Here is a 24273-nt window from a genome sequence, read left to right on the forward strand (position 1 = left end):
TAGCACCTTTTTCCTCTTTATAGAGTGGGGAGAGGTATCAAGCAGCACAGCCCACAAAACATTAAGAATAGTTGGGATGGGCAACAGCAAGCTCAGCCCTTGCTCTGGAGTCTCTGACAACTCCCCTTAATTTGTAAGTTTGCCAGTTTTCTTGAAACCATCAGAGTAAGCTTAATCATCAGTCTGTGACCCCAGCCTGTTAGGGTTTCCTTTCTGAACCTCAACAATAGCAAAGGACAGAAGGATATGTTTTTGGATAGATAAATGTGTGAATCTGTTGAAAGAGACAAAGAATTTCAGAGTGATATAGATCATTAGGACTGTATTGAAAAATGACAACTTGAATTACATATGGATAGATAGGTTTAAATATAAATTATACATATATATGTATTTTAAAAGTAAGTTGTAATAGTGATTTGTGATTTCATATAATCTTTTTTTATTGTTTTTTTTTTGTTAAAGAAAAAAAATTCCTTTGCTTTTGGAAAAAAAATTCTTTATTGATGTAAAGGAACAATTTTAGAGAATTATTCCTCTTTGTCTTCACTAGAAGAGAAGGAAAAGAAAACTCGGAATTTCTATTCTGGTTAGACCTACTATTAGGCAAAGGATCATGTTAGTAACAGGTACTTATCAACATGATGCCATTTGAGGGGTGGCAGAAAAATCCCACAACTCAGAAGTATCTCTCTAACTGCTATCCTAGTGCCTGGTAGTTCACTATCAGAGCTTTATTTATTTGGACTTTTTCTACACATCTGTCAGAATCCTCTATAAAATAAGAATGTAATCACATTCACTTCTTTATGGACCCATGTCCACAGCAACAAAATAAAATTAGATTTCTTTTCTACCTTGGTTACTCTTTTTGTTCTTTGACAATTCATTTTGATCATATTTTGTTATACTATCAAAAGTTATTAAAAAAAAATTGCAATTTCAGTTTGTAATTGACCCTACCCCAAGCAAGTGAAGACTTCCCCTAGTGGAAGGGGTAGATGAAAACAATTTGTTCCAATGTCCATGAAGGCAGAGGTGTTTTGTGTATTTAGAGTTTGATCAAACATCAAGAAGTTAAGGTCATCCACTGAATTCTTGGCTGTTGCCAGTCATTCTGACTTTTGTCCTGCCACTGTCCCTCCCTCCCTGCCACTGTCACTTTGGAAGAGTGAGCCTGATAATTTTGTGCAATTCTGCTTCACTTAAATCTAATTCACATACAATTCACATTACCGATGATATCATTATTTTTCAAACATGAGGGATAAACAATAACAACATTAAGCTCCTACTTAGCTGGGGATGCAAAAGCAAATTAAAAGCTATACTGTCTCAGTCTTGAAGGAGCTTCCAATCTAGTAAAAGAAGACAAATACATCAAAGGAAGCTGAAAAGTTGGAGAGTAGGGAGTGGAAAATACCAAGAAAGAGGTATGATGGAGAAGGCCAAAGAAGTCCAAAAGCAGAGCTAACAGCATTAGGAAATAAAAAGACTGTGCTGAGATCTCTACTTAAATAGAGAGGATCCAAGCAGAGGGGAAAGTGTATTGTTGAAATGTGAATAGTTAAGCTAATTCACTCATAGGGACAGTATCCCTTTGTTTATGTATTGCAACAATCTCTTTTAATTTTTGTAATTATACTAATAAACTTAACCTCCTCCCCCCCCCCCCACTATTATTGCAAAGTACATATAACTGTTCTTAGGACTGTAATGCCAAAGAAACTGAGCAAGACAGAGGTTAGAGACCAATTCAATAGTTTATTAAATGGGGAGAGATACTGGGACCAGATGGATCTTGGCCCCAGGGCTGGAGGAGACTATCATCTCAAAGAATCCAGCCCTGAGTACTGGGACAGCAAGCTTTTTTATAGGATAACAAGAACAGTGACATAATGGGGGAGTTACCTAGGTGGGGATAACCTAATGGTGGGGGAGGCCCCTAGGATGACACAATGGAGGGAGGTTACTGATATTCTAATGACGTTTAAAATGGATAAACCTTTATCCTGTGGAACATTAAGAAGGAATGTCTATAACCTAAAGATATAAAATGTTCATCTCATCAAACATTAAGAGGGAAAGGTTATAACCTGAGGCAGAATAACTAAATAGGACAATTGGAGAAACTGGGTCACGACATTAAAAAGGAACTTTGGTACAACAGGACAAGTGGGCCTGAAACAAAGTGTTAGAATAATAGAAATCACATTCATATTAGGAAAATGTCAATGACAATTAATTTACTAATTTATAGCATATTGATTATATACTTTGTCAAATGTTATACATTTAAAGATAATCTTTAAATTTTGATTCTTTCTCTGATGTTCCTTCCAACTCTATTTCAATTAATCCCTTAAATGTATTAACATTTTAAACAATTGCAATAAATTTCAGTCTCTATATACTGTTATATCTAACTATTGAGGAGAAATCTCTTTCTACCCAGATCCCCTGAGTTTTGTTTCTTTTCCCCAATATTAGGTGTACATTATGTGTGGTTCAGAATGGTGAGGGGGTCACCATTTAATAAAAGTGGAGAGATCTCTAGGAGCAAAGCAAAAGTTTATTATACGTTCTTGGGAGAATCAGACATCCCACCCATGGAGCAGGCAATCAAAGGGAGGAGGCACCTTCTAGGACACTTTACACTTTATTTTATTTTTATTTATTTTATATTTTATTTTTATTTACACTTTAAATAGTCCCTAATGCAAACACCCCTCACACCACTATCATCCTCATTGGCTGAGGGTCTTACATTCTAAACGGAGGAACTACCCAAGAAATTGAATTTGGCCAATAAAACATAGTTGCCTATATTTGATTGAAGTAGGGAAAAATGATGTCATGGGAGGATAGCAGGAAGGGGACTTGGGTATGCTCTTGAGTCAATGCTCAAGGACCTTCAGGCCTACTCCAACTCTCAAATAGATGAAGCCTTACTCTATTTTCACAACTGTCCTGAGAGATCTCACCTCATCTCGTTCAATTATGACTTAAAACAATCTTAAATCCTGTAAAGTTATTTTGTTGTCTGACTCTTTGTGACTCCATTTTTATGTAATCTTCTTGGAAAAGATACTGGAGTGATTTGTCATGTCCTTCTCCAGGATCCCCATTTGACATTTGAGGAAATTGTGTGTCCAGTCACACAGCTAGTGTCTGATATATTTCTAGAAGTAAATCTCCATATCATTCCCAATGTCTAGCTCCAATCTCACTGAGAATAAAAGGAGAATTTTAACTAATACACAACTTTTTATTTTTGTTGGGTTGCCAGTATGGCTAATTCCAATTTTAACTCAAGAAAAAAGAAAAAAGGAAAGAAAAGAAAAAAAAGGATTAAGGTAGAAAAGAGGAAAAGTCTTTTTATTTGCATTGCATATATATCAAAATATTCTAATCTCCTTACATAGTTCCCTTTATCCACCAATAACTAGATGTAACAATGGAATAACAATAATAATATATGGAATAGGTCTCTTAGAGGCAACAGAAAATAGAAATTTTGGTGATGTAAAAAGAAAAAAAAAAACTAACCTCCCCAAAACATCAATAAAATTAGTTGAAAAAATAATTGTAATGTTCTAAAAGTCTCAGTGCAGTTTTAAGCTTTAATAGCTTTCTTAAATCCTCATTAAAAATATAGCTCTGTACAAGAAGCCCTTATAGAGATAGCTTTGAATTATAGTGCTTTCTCTATGCTGTTTATTTTCAATTTATCCTGTTTATAGTTTATACAGCATAGTTTGCCCATTTGATCGTAAGATACTCAAACATAGGGATTTTCTTTTGCCTTTTTAGTATTTCCAAACATAGGGATTTTCTTTTGCCTCTTTAGTATTTCCAGCTCTAATAACATTGCCCTGCCGTAGTGACTGATAAATGTTTATTGATTGATTGGTATTGTCATACCCATTAAACTACGTTTTCCTTTTCTCTGTCTTCGGTAAAGCCTGCATATTTAATTAGTGTTTATAAAAGAAAACTGCCCCAAGATCTTTGTAACAAAAATGCACAAAATCGTTTAAGTACATAGAATTTTGGGCCCCAAAATATTTAGCATGTTATCTTTGCTGCTCCAGTCTTTACATTTTGAGTCAAATTTTATTTTTTGAGTTAAAAACAACTAATTTCAACATTCTTAAATATTTTTTGTTCTAGATTCCTTGTCTTCTTCCGGCCCCCTCCCATACCCACTGAGAAGGCTAGTGATGTATCAACTATCCTTGGGAAATCATTTCAGGCAAAACTTGAAACCGCCCAAAACTAGACATCTGAAAAAATGCCCATTTCTTTTGTTTTGGAGAGACAGCTATTTTTATTTTATGAGTAGTGATTATTTTACTAATTTTATTTTATTTACTAATTTATTTATTTACTAATTTATTTATTTTATAATTTGATGATTATTATGTTATTATTCGTTCATTTCTCCTTGTGACTGTAGTAGTCTTTGACTAGCAGTGTAAGCAGGAATAATGAGTGGACTGACAAGCGTGAAGCATATTTGAATTAAAAAAACAAACAAACAAACAGCTCATTTTAAAGGTGAAGGAAGCTTTTTCTACAGGCAGCTGGGGGCATTTTCCTGCTCAGTGGAGCCGGGCGGAGAAGAGAGCATCAGACGCCGAGGAAGAAACTACAATTCCCAGCAAACCCCGGCGTTCACGGTGGCCGACCTGAGCCATCCCAGGAAGCCAGCCGCGAGTTCTCGGGGATTCGCGGACTACAACTTCCAGCAGCCTCTGCGCCGTCGGTCCTCCGGAGAAAGGCCAAGGACTACATTTTTGTGGAAGCCCCAGCGATTCAGGTGGCGGTGGTGGTGGCGGCGCTCCCCGGAACGCGTCATCAGCCTGCGCTTCTCGCTTGAGGAAGAGGTTTCGGTTGGAGGATGATGGCCGCCTGCAAGGCGGTGGCAGTCTCGGCAACAGTGGCGACAGCGACAGAACGGTCCGAAGAGGCAGCGAAAGCATCCACCACGGGGACGGCGGCGTCAGCGGCGGCCTCCGCCAAGGTCGCGGTACAGTCGGCTGTGGGGAAGACGGCGACGGGGGCCTCCGCCACGGCGATGGCGGGGGCAGCGGGGGCCTCCCGCTCGGCGGCGGCCGCCAAGCTGCTGTCTCTGAGCGGCGTTTTCGCCGTGTACAAGCCCAAAGGCCCCACGTCGGCCGAGCTGCTGAACCAGCTGAAGGAGAAACTCCTGGCAGGTAGCGCAAGCCGCGGTCGGGCGAGGCGAGGTAGCGGCGGCGGCGGCGGCGGCGGCGTGGGGGCAAGGCGGAGGTGGGGACCGGGCTTTCCCTGGGCTAAGCTTTCCTGCCAGCGCGGCGGGCCCCTTGGCGGCCCCGGCCCCCAGAGCAAGGGAAAAACCGTGAAAGGCGACATCTCGCAATGAATGGAAATGGAGGACGGGGGCCTTCGGGCAGGCAGGAAGGGGGACCCTTGGGAAGTGCTCCTTTGTATGCTAGACGCGGTCGGCTCAACCACCTGTTTACTGCCTCCTCGCGAAAAATGTAGCCCTGTGGAGCCCGTGGCCTTTGCTGTTGCCACGTGCTCGGAAAAAACAAGCCTAAAGGAAACGGACCTGGTTCCGGTTGTTTCCTTCCTTAGCTTAGGTTGTAGGTATTTCTAACAGATAAAAACCGAGTCTTGTGCAGCTGGTAGTGGTCACACAACTTTGTCCTTTTCCTGGCCTTCAACACTATAAAAATTTATCGTAGTGCGTCAGTGTTGTACAATGTAAAAATTGTGCATCTGCCATTATTTTTCATATACTCTTATTTTTTTTCCTAGCCACACAAACGCCATAAAAACTCCATAAATGGATCAAACTCACGATCCCCTGTTGCACAATTGTCCATCTGCCCGTATAGTTCCTCTACAAAGCACTTTGGAAGACGATAGTAATTTTTCTTAATTACTCCAATAATAGCTGACGTTTGTATGGTGTTTGATGGTCTTCAAATCACATATATATATCATTTGAACCCCACAATTGAGACCCACGTATCCCTATTTAATAGGTACGGAATTTGAATCCAAGAGAAGTTACTATGACCTGCTCAGATACATGCAGATAGTAAAGTGAGATTTGGACTTAAGTCTCCCTGACTCTAGATCCCAGTATTTTTTTTCATAGGCAGTTAGTATTCTATGTAGATAACCTTTAATCCCCTTTAATATAGCTCATTATGAATTTATCAGTAGTGACTTTTTTTCTAATCCTTAAATTTCCTTTTATTACCATCTAATAGTAGCTTTTGTCTAAATGTGAGGTGCTTTACAGTCTGCTTTCAAAGTGCCATTCTAGTTATATTAAAGATTAGTAGATAATAACTTAATATATTTCTATGTGCAGATAAGGCGAGAGTTTCAAGAAATTAAAGCCAATTTTTGGTCTCGGGGTTTTTATAAACTAGAATGGAGATGTCATAGATGCTATCTTAGCACTTTTAATATTTTATATACTTTTTTATTTTATTTAATATTTTATATACTTTTGCATTCTGCTTTGTGATTTATTTGTGTGAGTTTCAGAATCAGAATTATAGAATCTTTGAATGGAAATACTTAAGAGGCCACTTTAGTTCAAACCACATCTGACCAAGAATCCCTCTCCAGTATTCCTGATAAGTGGGATGCTTTCTAGTACAATGGGACTCAGTGTCTACTAAAGAACTTTCTCCTCTTGTAAGGTAGTAAGTTTTTTGAGATCCAGAAATGTTATTAATTTTCATGCTCTTCAGCACCTAGCACAGTGCCATGTACATACTATGTATTCAGTTGTTGTTTATGGACTTATTTCATAAAGTAGGGCATTTCAATGTGACTAGCAGATCAGCTTTGGAATCTGAAAGACCTGTTTTCAAATTCTGCCTCTGTCTAAAACTGTTATAGATGAGTTTTGACAATCTACTTCCATGATGAGAGTTTCAATACTGGAAATTGTGGAAATCCCACATATTTGAATGCACAAGTCCAGATCAAAACAAAATAGAATGTGATAAATTATGAAAGGTTAAAAAAAAAAGTTCAGAGGGAGAAGTTTTGTTTGAGTAAAAGGATCAGGGAAAATTTTATGTAAGAGAAGATACTTAAGATCATAAGTTTATAATTGGAAAGGATCTTGGAGATCATCTAGTTTAACCCTTTGATTCTACAGATGAGGAAGCTGAGGAACAAAGATTAAGTGGCTTGTCTTAGAATGTCAGTGGAACAAGTAGAGTGAACTTGGGTAGTTCTTTTGAGCTGAATCTTGAAAGATGGACATGATTATAATTAATAGAAAGCGAAAATAGAGCATTCCAGACCTGGGAGATAATGTGAAGAAGGTTGACAAAGAATTTGGAAAGCATTTGGTTTGAACTAGAGAAGGTAGTGGGCTAGATGTAGGAGGATGCAGTGGAAAGAGTGAGAAAATATGATGTGGTAGTCTGACTCCAACCTTTAGTAAGTAGGTATACTTGGGGTTAAGCGAGTTGCCCAGGGTCACACAGCTAGTAAGTATTAAGGGTCTGAGGCCAGACTTGAATTTAAGTCCTCCCAACTTCAAGGCTGGTGCTCTAAACACTACACCACCTAGCTACCCCTGGTATGTATGATTCTAGGCAAATTACTAGACTTCATTAATCCTTAGCTTCCTCCTCTAAAAAATGGGAGTAAATACTTGTGCTACTTATGTAGCATCACTATCTTATGTGTTGAGGAAAGTAATTTGTAAACTTTTTTTTTAATTAGAGTTTTTTATTTGCAAGTTATATGTATGGATAATTTTACAGCATTGACAATTGCCAAACTTTTTGTTCCAATTTTTCTCCTCATTCCCCTCACCCTCTCCCTCAGATGGCAGGTTGACCAATATATGTTAAATATGTTAAAATGTAAATTAAATACAATATAAGTATACATGTCCAAACAGTTATTTTGCTGTACAAAAAGAATTGGACTCTGAAATAGTGTACAATTAGCCTGTGAAGGAAATCAAAAATGCAGGCAGACAAAACTGGAGGGATTGGGAATTCTAGGTAGTGGTTCATAGTCATCTCCCAGAGTTGTTTTGCTGGATGTAGCTGGTTTAATTCATTACAGCTCTATTGAAACTGATTTGTTCATTGCATTGTTGATGACCACAATTTGTAAACTTTTTAAAGAGCTATATAAACATATTTTTAGTAGGGAAAGGAAAATGTTAAAAAGGTAGTCATTTCAGTTATGTCCAGCTCTTCATAACTCCATTTGAGGTTTTCTTGACAGAGATATTAGCGTGGTCTATCATTTTCTTTATCTCATCATATAGATGATGTAACTAAGGCATACAGGGTTAAGTGATTGTGTAATGGCACACAGGGTCACAGAGTCTGAGGTCAGATTTGAACTCGGGAAAATTAATTTTCCTGATTCCACCTCCTGCATTTTTTTCTTAGGCGGTTCTGAGTGGTGTCCACTTGCTATTTACTTGTCCCAATGGCCATCTGGAGGTTCTAAAGTGCCAGAGGGAGAACTTCAGACTTGATTCTTTAGGCAGTGAGAAAACAGTTAAAGGATTTGGAGCAGTAAAAAGAGTGAATTCAGAGTACTAGAAAGATCCCAGGTATTCTGATTCCCAGGCTAGTGTTTTTTTTCCCCCGCACATTCTCCATCCCTTATTTATATGTTCTGTTACCCCCAAACCTTTCAGTCTACTGAATTCTTATTGGAAATGAATTCCTTAAGAGTCTCAATAGTGTCAGAGGTGGAATTGAACCCGTCTTCCTGATTTTAAGCCTTGTTTGCTATCCACTCTACAATGTTTCTGCTTTAATTTTATGAAGTTAAAATTATTAGCTCTGTCTCGAGGAACTCTTCTAGTTATGTTTGGTTAAGAATTCTCTCACCAGTGACTTTTTTTTTTTAAGTTCTTATAGATATTTATTAGTTTTAGATCATCTATATTTACCAATACATTTATTCTCCTGGGTCCAATGAGATTATTGATCTAGAGCAGGAAGGAACTTCATAAGTCATCTAGTCTTAAGAAAAATCACCAAACTGTTCACATAGTTTAATCTAGATGTCCCACTCCAGCATTTATACCTTATGGAGGCAGAAAGCAGAAAGATCCATATATGCCAAAAATATTTGTAGCAGAACTTTGTGAAACAAAATAGATGCTTCTCATTTGGGGAATGGCCGAACAATCGGTATTAATTAAGTTATATGCCCGGCACTTGCTAAGTATTGGGGATACAAAGACAAGATATATTACTTGCCCATACATTATGTTTTATCTTGAAGGCAACATGTCTGAAGATACACATTTAAGAAAACATGGTGTTAGAAAGGTCAACAATCATTCACATACTAATGTGATTTAAACCAGTCCAATTTTTATTATAACTTATAGCTGAATCCTTTGTACTGAGATTAATTTATTACTTGGGGAAGGGAAGCGGGATACTATGAGAGTCTGGAATATTTGGGACTTAAAGGAGAAATAGATTGAGGATTTAAGTCAGCATGAAAAAATACTACACTTGAAAGTCTGTGCAAGTATACTAAGTAGTTGGAGGCTATTAAAGACAAACTTAGATTTTCTCCTAGAATTGGCAAAAACTTTCCCTTTGGGTTATGAAGACCCCCTACTCTCAGAATTCCAAGCTCAGTTAGTTCTAGTAGAACTTGACAAACTTGTCATATTTTGTCATTGTTAATTGGTAATGTAATAGACAATTCACTTAATAGGGACATTTATAAATTGGCTATTGCCCCAGTGATGATATGTCTTTTGGACCTTATGTTGTGATATATTAACCGTGTTATTTCAGAAATCAACAAAATTCAGCTTGTAATTGTATATTCTGTAAAATGAATATAGAATGATCTGGAAAACTCTTTACAGCATTGGTTATTTTTAAAAAAGCAACTGATTTTACAGTTGGAACTTTTAGGATATAATTCAGTTCTAATTCAGTAGGCTTCTATTATATTTGTCAAAATCTTTTGCTAGCAGCATTAATTATATTGTTATAAATTAGGAGAGAGAGTGAGTGTGTGTATGTATGTATGTGTATGTGTGTTTTAAATAAATTGTATTAATTGGGGGGTACTATCTGACTTTATTTGAAGACACAGTGGATGAATACTTTTTTAATTCATTTTTCTTTAATAGAAGCTGGTATGCCTCCTCAAGATGGCAACAAAAGGAAGAAACAGGCATTAAAAATTGGTCATGGAGGAACTTTGGACAGTGCTGCCACAGGAGTTCTGGGTAATAGATATAAGCGGCATTTTAATACAATTTCATTTTTACAATGGCTTTCCTAGGTTGGGAAGAGAAGAAGTTTAGTTTCATTTAAGATATAATATAGATTAATTTATAATTTTATTTTAGAATCTTTCACAACTTTTTTGTTACATGGGACACATGTTGCCATCTTAGCTTAAAAACAGAAAATAAAATAGAATGAAAAAAATAAAAACTAGCCACTTGTTTGCACAAATAGGCCTTTAAAGAATAATGTGGCCTTTTTTCCTACCTATGTCCAGTTTAAAAAAATTTTTTTTTTCTTCAATTAGTTCTCACTCTGTAGCAAGAACTACTTGAATTTTTTAAAGAATAGTTTCTTTTACAGATATGCTCCCATAGACAACATTATTGTTTAGAGAAGTTGATAGAATTTATTTTAGAGGGGAAAACATTAATGCTTTTACTTCCTGTTTTGTTTATTGGAATTTGTTAGGCTTTGCTTTGCATATCTGGGCTTGAAATGTATGTATACTATAGCAATTAAAACTAAAAAAACCCAACTCATATTGCATTGCAAAATGAAGATAACATAAGAAATAAAGCACATGTATACTTCTCAGTAAAAAAAAAAAATCGGTGATAAAACACCACTTTTTAAATTTTTAAAAACAAAACTAGATATGGTGGAAAAACTTTTCATTGAAATAGAAAAGATTTAGGGGCAGCTAGGTGGTGCAGTGGTTAGAGCACCAGCCCTGAAGTCAGGAGGACCTGAGTTCAAATCTGGCCTCAGACACTTAACAGTTCTTAGCTGTGTGAAGCTGGGCAAGTCACTTAACCCCAGTTGCCTCAGCAAAAAAAAAAAAAAAAAAATAGAAAATTTTGTTCTCATTTTAAACAAATTAACCTCTCTACATTAGTCAGTTATTTTCAATTTTCCTCGCACTTCAAAGTTTACTTTTCAGATTATATATGTATTTTAAATGTAATTCTGTTTATTAAAATAATTTACTAATCAGTAACATGAGAGGATTGCTAGGATGGCAATTAAAAAGAGAAGTGAATTAGAATCATACTTTTGGATCTTTACAAATCTTATGAAAAATAACTTGGGAAAGGTGAAAATTTTAATTAGGAAATCTTGGTAGATATATCTTCACAAGTTAAAAAATCATTTTTTAAAATCATACTATGATGTTGTACTATCCAAGTTAAAAGATGTCTGTGGATGAATATACCTGTTTCAGCTTAGATAAATTATTTCTGCTTATAGTTCCTTCTCTCATATAGGAAAATGTGATTCAATTTATTTCAGCATTTATTAAAAAATCATTTATTAGGCTTTTACTATGTGGCAGGATCTGTTCTTAGTGATAGGGTTACAAAAAAAAAACAGAATCAGTCCCAAAGCATATAAAGAGTGAAAGCTAAGGAATTAATCTTGTAGCAATAGGAATATATTGAATACATCTGGCCAAAGATTATAGGTGTGATAGGAAGTTTCTTTAAAATAATTGTCCTTTATAAATCTTGAGCTATAGAATCTTAAAAGAGTTGGAAGGAAGTTTAGATATCATGTAGTCTAACTCATACCTGAGGAGAAATTTTCTTTATTACATTCCCAACAAGTTATCCTTCTTTTGTTCACTAGAGCCTAATTCTTTATGATCCATTTGGGGTTTTCTTGGCAAAGATACTGAAATGATTTGTCATTTCCTTCTCGAAAACAAATGATCCACAAACTTTTAATTTTTTTTTCAATTTATATTTTTTCCTACTCCTACTCCCACCTCTACTGACAGAAGAAAAAGGGAAAAAGCCCATGTAACAAATGTGCATAGTGAAGCAAATAAAATTTCCATATTAGCTGTGTTAAAAGTGTGTCTGTCTTGTTATTAATTCATCTCCTAACCCTGTCAGGATGTGGGTAACATTCAAACTTTATCCTCTGGAATGCTAGTTTATTCTGTGTTGATCAGAATTCTTAAGAATTTTAAAAATATTAATTATTGCAGTATTGTTATAATATAAATGAATCTTTCATTTTGCTCACTTCACTGCATTAGTTCACGTATTCCTAAATTCCCCTTTAACTGTCTCCTCTGTCTTCTAGCAACATGTAGCTGTTGCATTCACATATCATAATTTGTTCAGCCATTCCTCAATTGATGGGCACTTTGTTAACATCTGGTACTTTGCAACCAAAAAAAGAGTTGCAGTAAATATTTTTGTACATATGGGTCATTTTCTTCTTTCTTTCATCTTGTAAGTTATAGACCTCATAGGAGGTCAAAGATTATGTACAGTTTAATAGATTTTTGAGCCTTGGTAAAAATTACTTTCCAGAATGACTATATTAATTTACAGCTTCAGCAGCAATGCATTATTGATTCTGTTTTTCCAAAGTCCTTCCAACGTTTATCATTTTCATTTTTTTGGTCAGCATTGCCAATCTAAAGTGCATGAGATATAATCTGAGTTGCTTTCCTTTCCATTTCTCTATTCACAATTTTGTGCTTTAAAAAAAAATGACCATAAATATCTATTTCTTCCTTGGGAACTGCCTATTTATTTATATTTGACCAAAATTTATCAATTGAGGGATGGTTCTTATTTTTACACATTTTTGAGTCAGTTCCCTGAATATTTTGGAAATAACACTTTTATCCGAGAAACTTGGTGCAGGTATTTTTTTTTCTCATTCAACAGTTTCCTTTCTAATTTTAGCTGCATTGGATTTGTTTGTTGTAAGAATTTTACAATTTTATGTAATGAAAATTGTTCCAGTGTTTCCTTCTGTCCTTTATTTTGTTATGAACTCTTTCCCTGTCCATAAAGTTGATTTCTTCCATATTCCTTTAATTTGTTTATGATATGACCTTTTATATGTAGGTCATATATCCTTAATCAACAAAACTCTTGCTTGCTGAGTTTCTGCTTCTTATTCCTGATCCGATCCTTCTGGACCTCCCTTGCATTTTGACACTGCCAGCTACCCTCTCCTTCTGGAGACTTTCTCATCTGATTTGTGACACTGCTCTTCCTGGATTTTCCTCCCATCTAATTACTTCTCCATCTCCTTACTTGGTCCATTATCTTTCTTTTGCCCATAAAGTTTGGATGCCCCTAAAACTGCATTCTGGGTTCTCTTTTTCTTTCTCTTTCCTCACTTTGTTGGTGTTCAAATGGGTTAAACAATCATTTTTATACAGATTACTCCCAGATCTGTATATATGCCTCTAGTTTCTTCTAAATTTCTTCCTGCTGCATATTGTCAACTATTACTCTGTGTTTATGTGGCATATTCCTAGCTATTTGTTAACATGAATGACATTTAGAATATGTGTGTGTGTATATATATAAAACAAATAGAATAGTAAACTTCTAAAGGGTAGACTGTTTTTTATCATTTTTGTATCCCCCAGATGCATAGTGCCCAAGAATTTATCATTTGATGGCGAACCTATTAGAGATAAACTCCTTTGTATTTGATTAGACAGCAATTTATTTCTAAAAGCTTACTTGAAGCCTTTCAAAACTTCATAAAGCCTTGATGATAAATCATCAAAGTAAGGTTTCTGTGAAACTTGTTAGTGTTTCCCAAAAAACTAAATATGGTTTCCAGAAAGGAGTACTGTAAGTCTGATGTAGCTTAATTCAGTAAGTTTAATTAGTACCTGTTCTGTGTGGAACTAAAGTGTTTAACTATAAAAGGTCTGTTCTCATGGATTTTACAGCCTAGTGACTAGACTTGGGTTTAGTGACTAACCTTTTTTTGTCCTAGGTTTTTGTATTTGTAGCTTTAGATGGTATTGACTTTTTTTGGCCACATCCATTTTCTTTTTTTTAAATACTAAGCATTCCAGGTTCCCTTAAATACCTAATTTTCTTTTTTTCAAAAAATTTTTAAAATTGATCTTTTGTTTTACATTGCCTAGATTCTCCCCTGATATCCATTCCCTTTCCCCCTTCCAGAGTCATTTCTTAAAACAAAATTTTTTAAAAATTTTATTTTATGATCATAATTTTTTTTTGACTAAATGTCTTTATCTTGTCCAACTGGAAGTGTAATGGCCATTAGGCTGATCCCAGCAGAGGACCTTTGACATACTCCATTTTCTGCCTGAGTTAGTTTGAATTTTTTAATGTAGCCAAGTGGCCCTATTATTTATTGCTTTGGGAGACACCTATTCAGTGTAGGACACCATTTCTTCCTAGCAGCTGAGATTAAGGGAATGCACCAACACACCTAATAGCAAAGATTAAAAAAAAAGAAAAATCCTGTAAAATGGATCAAAAATTTGAAAATATTTGGCATTATATGCAGTGCTTTACTTCTATGGACTCTGATCTTAAAGTCCAAGGGGAGACGAGGTAATGGAGCTCAGCTTATTCTTTATATTTTGTTGATTTGTGACTATTGTTGGTTTTTGCTTTTACATTGTTGCAGTCGTTTTGTACATTGTTTTACTGGCTCTGCTAACTTTAAATTCTTCTTTGTTTCTTTGTATTCATCATACACAGCATATGTTACTGATAGTTTCATTTATGTACAATAATTTGGATAGCTATTCCACAATCAATAGGTATCTTTGTTGGCATGGTAAAGAGATTGGGGAAATTTGGATTCAGTAATATCTGAATTCAAATTTTGTGACTTTGGGTATATCATAGAACCTTTCTAATGTCTCAGTTTTCTCAGAAAACAAGCAAAGACCTTCAGGCAACAGGGAGGATTGCTACTGATTCCTCTCTTTTGCAGGACGGAGTTTCTGAAACTGGAAGAACAAAATGAAGACCATTAAAATAATAGCTGCTTACTATTGCTATGATTTAAAAAAAAGTTTTTAATGGGCAAGATAATTCAAAGGCTGCAGTACTGAAGATTGGAAAAAGGTGAATTTTTACTGATGACATTTTTTTTCCCAAATCTATGCCAAAACCATTGTTAGAAGAAATTTAGGATAAATCTGTGAGTTCTGGATAGCTATATCAAATTCTAAAATATCCACCCCATCTTCATTCCTCCAACTGGGAGCCTTGGTAGTCTTGTACCCAAGGAGAGAATGAACTCTGGTAAATATATTGATAATCAGAGAAGAATGAATTTAAAGTTACAGGATTTTCTTCATCATACCTGGATATTGCAGTAGCCTTTTGGTTGGCCTTTCTGCCTCAAGTCTCTTCCTGGTTCCAATCTACCCCCATCTGTCAAATTAATCTTATTACTAAACAGCAGATCTGACTATGTCAACCCCCCACTCCCACCTTGAGTCATCTTTAGTGGTTCCCAATCATCACCAGAATGAAATAGAGAAATGTCTGATGTTTAAAACCCTTCTTAACTAGGTCTTCTACCTCTCCGATCTTCTTTTACCTTACCCCCAAGTTTGGGTTCCATGATCCAGTGACGCTAGCCTCCTTGTTCCTCACATAAAACACTTCATTACTTAACTCGGGATTTTTTCTGACAGATTCTCTCTCTGGAATTATCTCCCTCCTATCTCTTGGTTTCCCTGGCTTTTTTCATGTACTAGCTAAAATCCAAGCTTCAAAAAATCTTTCTTAAATCTTTTTAATGCTAATATTTTCTCTTTATTATCTCTTAACTCATCCTTTGTATAGCTTTTTCATACATAATTTGTTTGATTTTTTTTTCCCCCATTAGGGGTTTTTTTGGTGTGTGTCCCCAGTGCTTAGCACAGTTTCTGGGACATAATAGGTGCTTAATAAATGCTTAGACCAATAGACTGCAATACAGAGATGCATCAAATAATGTCAAAAACATTTTAAGAATTTATCTAAGAGATAGAAAGGAACATACTTCAGTGGTCTGGGACTTGTCCGATTTAAACCCGATAGGAAACTTGTGAACTATATTCAAGGTTTGATTAGGGAAAATTGACTTTGTCAAAGATTTAATTATACAATATGATAAAAATTAGGTCTCATGATGAACAATTAAAGCATATTTGTCAAGATCTTGTAAATTCAGTGCCAAATATGTAAAAAAATCAACAGTGATTGCTACAAAGAGGAGACATCTTGGATATTGAATTTTTTAAAGTAAATAAAGTTGTAAGGTTTATTCTGTTCAATTCAATTATTTACTTTGTCTTTGCACAGCACTGTAGATGCTTAATATTTGTATTTGATTAAGGCTTGTCTTTGACAAAATTTTAAGTGTCTTTAGGGAAAGGCTATATCTAATGTCATTGATAACAAGACACCGCTATTAAATCTTTTTTAAATTCTTTACAATCTAGTGTGAAAAGCATATACACTTGGTAGAGAAAAAATAAAAATTGATCTGTAAATGAAATCAGTTATTTTTAAGTGATTTAGTATGATAATATCATGTTTCTAGTGCCTATTATTACAATTGAAGGTTAGTCATTTAAACTAAGGTGATGGTATTCACTATAAGCATAATTATTGATTTTTAAATTTGGTATATTATAGTTCAAGAGGGAGTATTACAACAAAAGAAAAAAATCTGATGTTTGAATTAAATTTTTTTGGTGGAAGAGTGTGTTGAATATGTATATAGGGCGATGGAAATTTCATGTTAAAACATTTATGGATTGCTTTTGCTGACTTGTTTTAATAGAGTCAAAAGCAAAGATACTGTTAAAATGTGAGATCAGTGTTTATGATGATGATGATTCTGAATCCTGATTTAATTATGAAGTCTCAGATCACAAAAAATTCTCATTTTCAAAGAAACAATTTTAATTAAATTTTAAAAGAAATAGATTTATTTTATTTAATTTTTATTCTATTTAATTTTTTTCTACCAGTGATAATAATAGTGGCCACAAAATAACCAATGAGATACTGATACTACTTGCTACTCTTCAGTTGACACTTCATTAATCAATTTATTTTTTAAACATATAATTTTGGAATAGAAAAATGGAAAAGACAATGAAAGGTTTTTTAATTTAAAGGACCACATTTGGAAATTCTGTGTAATTAAATTGATTAAAGGGAGGGAGAAGTAGTTATATTTGATGTTGGGTGAGGTTGAAATGAACACTTTTACCCTCAAAATTATCTCCTAGATTGGAGAAAATATAAACTGGCTATGTTTTGGATTCTCTTTTATACACTGTTATCAGATTTATTTTCTTACAATACCATTTAAACATTGTGTCTAACCTACTCAGAAATATTGAGTGACTTTCTGTTGATGACATGATAAAATTTCTAGAAACAGGGAAAAAGAGTTGAACAACATTCTTGGGAAAAGCTCATATTTGATGCCACTTAGTGCCAGAGATGTCACTTAAAAACCTAGCACGTACATAGTGCTAGGCAAAACATCTGACCAGGTTGACTAATAATAATCCACTTATTTCCCTTCTCTTCTTGAGACAGGACCACGTTGTAGCTTATAAAATGAGGGATACCAAAGTCTTACAGGCTCTGCTGTTGAGACCTTCACAATTAAATTCAAATCTGATCCATAGTTGTTAGTTCCAGTGATTAACCAAAATTCTTACAGATCAATTAATGAACAGTAATCTAAATTTCAGAGAAGTGAAAGAAGAATGGAAGAATCATTGATTATTCTAAGGTTTCAAATTTAGGATGATAGATGTTGCTGACAGAAATAGAGTGGCTAGAGTGATTTCCATTATTTGTTTTCTGTCAAACAAGTTGGTATTGCAAGCTCTCGATAGCTTTGTTTTTAAACCTAACAACAACTCTCTCTATATATTTGAATCTTATGTAAAAAAAATTGCAAGACTTTTCTCAGTGCACTTGTTTCTCCTCATGTTTCTCATAATTCTTTTGTATACTGCTTGCTTATATTCCCTTTTGTTCTTTTTCGTTCTTATGTAATAGTCATACCCATTCCCAAAACATTAATTTTGTTCAGTTAATTAAAAAAAAAAAACAAACTTGTAGTGTAGAAATTACCAGAGTTCCTTTTCTAATTCCACCTAATGATTAGTGAAATGTGCTGGCATAAAATGAGCTGTTGCTTCAAGTTGAGGAGCCAAAAGAACTCTAGCATAATTTTAAATGTGTGTGTGTATGTGTGTGTGTGTGTGTATATATATATATATATACACACACATATATGTATAATATATAATATTATAAAAAATAATTTATTTACTAGATGATGCAGTGAATAGTATGCCAGTCCTGGAATGGGGAAGACCTGAGTTTAAATTTGGCTTCAGAGGCTTACTAGCATTATATATTATATATAGCATTATATATAAGATCAAATGAAAAAAATATTTGAAAAGGACTTTGCACAATTTAAAATGCTACATAAATGCTAGAAATCCTTATTGCTATTATTTAGCACAGTCATTGGCAAAATGTAGCCTGTGAATTCTGAGGTTTCATTCCTAAGACCCCTTACAGGGGAGTGTCCAAGAGATCAGAGCTCTTCATAATAATACTAAGAATTGGTTTTTTTGTTTTTTTTTGTCTGTTTAAATATTCTTCCCTTTTCCAACTGTGTATCAGCAGGAGGACAGATTTTCTTCAGATACATACCTGAATCAAAAGAACATATTGTAATAGATTGAATACAGAATCAAATATTAGAATTAAGCTATAGATTTAAGAAATTTGGAAAAATTTATAAAATAGTGCTACTCCTCACATAAGGTTTTTTGTTTTGGAAAATAGCTTGAAAATAGCTAAATTAAGTAGAGTAGCTTTTAAAACTATTTTCATATGTGAGCTTATTTTTGTTATTTTTAATTAAATTAAATTAATTAATTAATTTTTGCTGAAGCAATTGGGGTTAAGTGACTTGCCCAGAATCACACAGTCAGGAAGTGAGGTCATATTTGAACTCGGGTCCTCCTGACTTCAGGGCTGGTTCTCTATTCACTGTTCCACCTAGCGGCCCCAAGTGAATTAATTTCTAAAACATTTATCTGTTTTAATGTCAAAACAAAATAAATGTTGATAGATATACATCATATTTTAGAATGTAAAAAGATTCTGAGGCAGAAAAAGTTTGACAGATGATTTACCATATAGTTTCTGTTGTATTTTTCTCTGTGTAATGTTGATTCCTCAGAATGTTGTCTTTTTTCTTAATGAAGTTCTTCTGGAACTTAACAATTTTTAAGTGGTCCATTAACCATGATGATGATTTTGCATGCTTAATAATGAATTCTGTAAAAGACATCATCAAACTAGACCACAGGCTGTTATTTAGTCTATGTAGTGTTCTTTGATATTCATAAGAAATTCTAGCAAATCTTAGATTTTCATTAAAGTTTTTATTTTTGTAAAATATAATTGTCAAAATTTAAGCCTCCTGCATTTTAACATACATAAAGATGAAAAAAATTGTGTACATTTTCTGAAAATAGTCGCTTTCTCTTTTTGTTGAATGACAAGTTTAATTGATAAAAGAAGTTATAGCAAAAATTGTGCTGAAATAGTGTTTTTTTTAACTTAGTATATAGTAAATGAAAAAATACAATAACAAATGTGCAGATTTTAAAATCTAATTGTCATAAGAGAATATTATATCTTTTTTTGACTTGCAGTGGTTGGAATTGGAAAAGGAACAAAAATGTTGACCAGTATGTTATCAGGTTCCAAGGTAAGAATGATGAATTTTATTAGTTTTTAACTATCCTTTCTTTATTTATGTTGGTAATTTTTGATTAATATGCCAAGATTCTAGGATCATATTGAAGGATAATAATAGAAAAGTGCAGAAAAAACCTTGCTGTTTTCCAAAAAAATTTTTATATGTTAAAAAAAAAAAAACCTGGCTTTTAAAAAGTGTTTTTCTCTCATACCTTCTCCCCAAACCTTGCTCTTAAAACATTCTCATTCTAATAATAGAAGACAACCGTTTAAGAGGGTTTACTACAAGGAAAAGTCCTGTGGTACTTAAGGTGCTGTGCAAGACATTTGCAAGGAGGGAGTCCTTAAAATATAGTGTACAGGGCGGTGGTCTGGAGGGTGGTGTGGGAGGACAAGATGGTAAGGTACTGTTCCTTACATATGAATAGTATATATAGAAAAGCATAGCTATAACCAGTTAAAAACATCTATATAGTTTAAAAAGAGCTAATATTTCAAATTAGTATTATAAAATAGAACTTTATCTCTGATAATTAAACTGTTTCACTAGAATTTGGTGAAATGTTTTTTGAAACTTGTTTTTAAATATAATAAAGATAGATTTAATCAGTAGTAGTTGAAAACTTATAACTTGGTTGGATAATAGTTTCATTTTTAAATAAATTTGGTTTTTTTTTTTTAATAGTTTTTTATTTACAAGTTATATGTATGGGTAATTTTACAGCATTGACAATTGTCAAACCTTTTGTTCCAGTTTTTTCCCACCTTAAATCTGTTATTTTCTGTTTTAAATTCTTTAGTTCAGTTATAATTAACCTGGGGTCTGTGAATTTTTAAAAAGTTCAGCATGATTTTCTTTTTTAATTCTTTGTTTTATTTTATACATTTAAAAATATTATTCAAAGAAGGAGGTCCATGAAACTGTCAAAGGATTAGTCACAAAGAGAAAAAAAGTTAGGAACCTCCTATAGTCCAACCATCCAATTTTATAGAATAATATATGTGACATATAAATTAAAATAGACTAGTAATATCCATGAATACTTGGCTCTCATCTTGAGTTCTTTGTTGGTCGTTGGGGTTGGAAGGGAGTTGGGGAAGAATGAGAAGGGACAGGGATAGAGGAAAAGGAGAAGGGAAAGTTCAGGACCAATGGAGCTCTTAATGGTGTTAATGCTAACAGATGATTAACATTTTCAAAGAACATAAGAGGTGATTTTTTTTTTAAGTCAACTTTTTAAGTCAACTAAATGAACAATAAGATATTGCTAAAAGCTCAGAATCCATTGATTTATTCTCTTTCTAAAATGTCTCTGGCTAATTACAGGGAGAATAAAAGAAGCCATATTGTATTTATCTTGTATATTTAAAGAAATTGTTACAAAGTTAGGACCTACTCATCATGGACTTGTTTTTGCATTTGTCCATTTATTGTTTACCATATGTGAGACGGTTTAACACTTAAGTGTGGGAAAGATGGATGAATCAGACATGCTCCTTGTCTTCATGTAGCTCTAGTAAGGAGAGATAAGATATGGAAGCTTTTGTTCTTAGCCATTCATTCTAATCAAAGCAACCATTCTAATTGTTAACTTGAGACATATATAATATGGAAATAATTTTGTTGTACATTTCTTTGAACTTGTAGTCTATATAATAGGAGATAATATAATCGTAGCAGAAAATGGACATGAGTAAGGAAAGTTACCCACAGCTTACTTTTGTTACTGGCATTGCCTTTTAAAAATTACACCATTAATTAAATCTTTCTGCATGGTGGTGCACAAAAGAAAATCTTGAGCTATTCTGTAATGTGTACTCTGCGAACAAAGTGCCTTGCATATGTAGTATTATTTGATGAAATTTAATTAAATTAGATGAAATTAGTGACACTGTCAAAGGGGGCAAAGATTTTTCTTATATAAAAGATAGACATTTTTATTCCAACAGAATAATTACTGAACTTGGAGTCAGAATACCAGGGCTCAAATCTCAGCTTGTATATTTACTACATGAGTGACTTTGGGAAAAAATTTTCAGGAAACTTTGTTTCCTTATCTCAAAGATTTGGATGAAATTATATCTGAGGATCAAGGGCATATGCGTGCATACACACACACAGAAATTTTCTTCATTTTTCCATTATGTCTTCTCTTGGCATACATTTGCTATCAGTGATAGTAATGAGGTGTTTCTGAGAAATACAATTCCTCCTTTTTAAAAATAAAAATATTTTCATTAGGCTTTTTTTTTTTAATTGCCTTCAGTGAACTAAACAAAACCTGTTTCAGATAGAGGCAAGTAAAAGAATGAATAAAAAATGTTATTCAGTTATTCTGGAATGATAAGCAGTGTCTGGTTAGTAATGGACTGAGAATAAGCTAATTTTTCACTGAATAACATAGTTATTTTGATAAAAATGAAATTTAGTAGAGTTGGAGCATAGACTCAGCTCTTCAAAATCTGAAAATATGCTCTTTTTTAAGAGTATATAGCAGTGGATAGAGTGCTAGGCCTGGAATTAGGAAGACTCACCTTACTGAATTCATATCTGACTCAAGACTTATATTATCAGCTGTGTGATGTTGGACAAGTCATTTAATCCTGTTTGTCTCAGTTTCCTCATCTGTAAAATGAACTGGAGAAGGAAATGGCAAGCCATTTCATGTCTCGAAGAAAAATTCATAGGGAGTCAGTCAGAAATGACTGAAAATGACTTAACAACCACATCTATAAAGTTCATGAATTAAAATTGCTTTTCTATGTAGTTTTTTATTCATGTTTTCAACTAAGTCTTTTTAATACCTCTCACTAGGATTAGTGAATTAGTTTTTGGTATATTTTAAAAAATCCTGCAGTACTGCAAATTATCCATGACTTTGTCACTGTGGGCATTTCCTTATCAATGAAGATGCTAACTCTTTCACACATTGTAAATAATTTAATGAATTATCATGGTAAAAAAGGTGTATTATGTGATATGTCACTCTTTAGTCCCTGTTAAGATAACTAGACTTTCATATGAAAGCTGTATATTAGTTTGTCATTAGAACTATACTTAAAAACGTTTTTCCACCTGAGTAGGATCTGTCTGTTTTTTGTGCCCCTTGCTATAAACTATTTTATCCTGTTCACTCCATTTGTTACTTTTTTCCCCCATCTCATTCCTCAAATTTACTTTGCATATAGTTTTCATTCAAGAGGAAGCTTGGCAGAGTAGAGACAGACGGTTGACTTTGAAGTAAGAAAGGCCTTGAGGTTCATTCAAAGCTTTCTTGTGAAAGATTAACTGGTGTTGTGGGCAAGTTAACCTTTCAGTTTCCCCAATCAACTTGGCAATACTACAAGTTACAGAGAGATACCAATATGTGTGTTTTTTTACACTAGGGCTTCCCTAGACCATCCAGACCTTCCCCCTAAAAATTAATCTTTACTTAACTATGTGCATGTGATTTCCCCTTAGTAAAGGTTAGTGAATTCTTTAGAGACAGACAGTTTTGTTTTTGTGCCTGGTATGGGGTTTTGCAATTATTAAATGCTTAATGAATTATAATGAACTTTCTTGGTATATAGTGTTCATGAATACACAAGAATACAATTCAAGGCTGGCTCCTTGCCATAAATAGACATCAGAAAATGATTTTAAAAGTTACTATATTATTTTTGCATTCTACATTTCTTTGTGCATTTTTAGGTCTTAATTTTAAAAGTACTCAGCTTTTATCGTGTTAAGGATCAGAAAATTTTCAGAAATATTTCTGGATACTGTTATTTCCCCTCCCCTTCATCTACTTTATATTTAATTTATTTTTTTATTATATCTTTTTATTGATAATACTGTTATTAAAAAAAAAAAAACAAAACCAATTATGTAGCTATTATTTCCCTGATTTTGTACCAGGTCAGTCTTATTAGTTTAAACTGAAATAAAATTTTGTATGAACTTTGTCATATGTTCATCAGTACTTTTCCTTTTATGGTTTGCTTATTATTCTTTCTCTAGAAGTATATTGCTACTGGAGAATTGGGGAAAGCTACTGATACATTGGATTCAACAGGGAAAATTACAGAAGAAAAACCTTACGGTAAGAAGTAAACTTTATATTTTACTTACAAAGTTAAAAGTAAATTTAATTTTAACAAATAGAAGACAAAGGGAGACTAAGCTCTGTTTTAATTTTAAATCAGTCTTAACAGGTGATTTCAATTTTCCAAACAATTTATATAAACTAAAAAAAAAAAAGTTCAAAATTAGTAGATTTGTGGATGTTACGTATTAGATTGCTGGTTTCTTGAGAATAGAGAAACATGTATTTTTATTTCTTTCAATGCTTAACTCAGTGCCTTGTATTCAATAATTAAATGAAATAGCACCTAAAGATCTTTGTAAACCTTGTACTAATGTAAACTTCAGCTATTCTTAGTAATAAATTTAGGCCCTTAATAATTTTATGTATGAA

At 33.8% G+C, this 24273-nt stretch overlaps 1 protein-coding gene across 1 annotated transcript in view; it reads left to right on the forward strand.

The window, feature by feature from the left end:
* The first annotated feature begins 4842 nt into the window (after positions 1-4842).
* TRUB1 (TruB pseudouridine synthase family member 1) overlaps positions 4843-24273 on the forward strand; it is a 29584-nt gene continuing 10153 nt past the window's right edge. Inside the window, exons 1-4 of the mRNA XM_031955916.1 lie at positions 4843-5219; positions 10157-10255; positions 19768-19823; positions 23817-23898. Of these exons, the coding sequence (XP_031811776.1) occupies positions 4904-5219; positions 10157-10255; positions 19768-19823; positions 23817-23898 (553 nt within the window). The 5' untranslated portion in view covers positions 4843-4903. The remainder of the gene's footprint in view (positions 5220-10156; positions 10256-19767; positions 19824-23816; positions 23899-24273) is intronic.

This window comes from Sarcophilus harrisii, chromosome 2, assembly GCF_902635505.1.
Source record: "Sarcophilus harrisii chromosome 2, mSarHar1.11, whole genome shotgun sequence".
Taxonomy (NCBI): domain Eukaryota; kingdom Metazoa; phylum Chordata; class Mammalia; order Dasyuromorphia; family Dasyuridae; genus Sarcophilus; species Sarcophilus harrisii.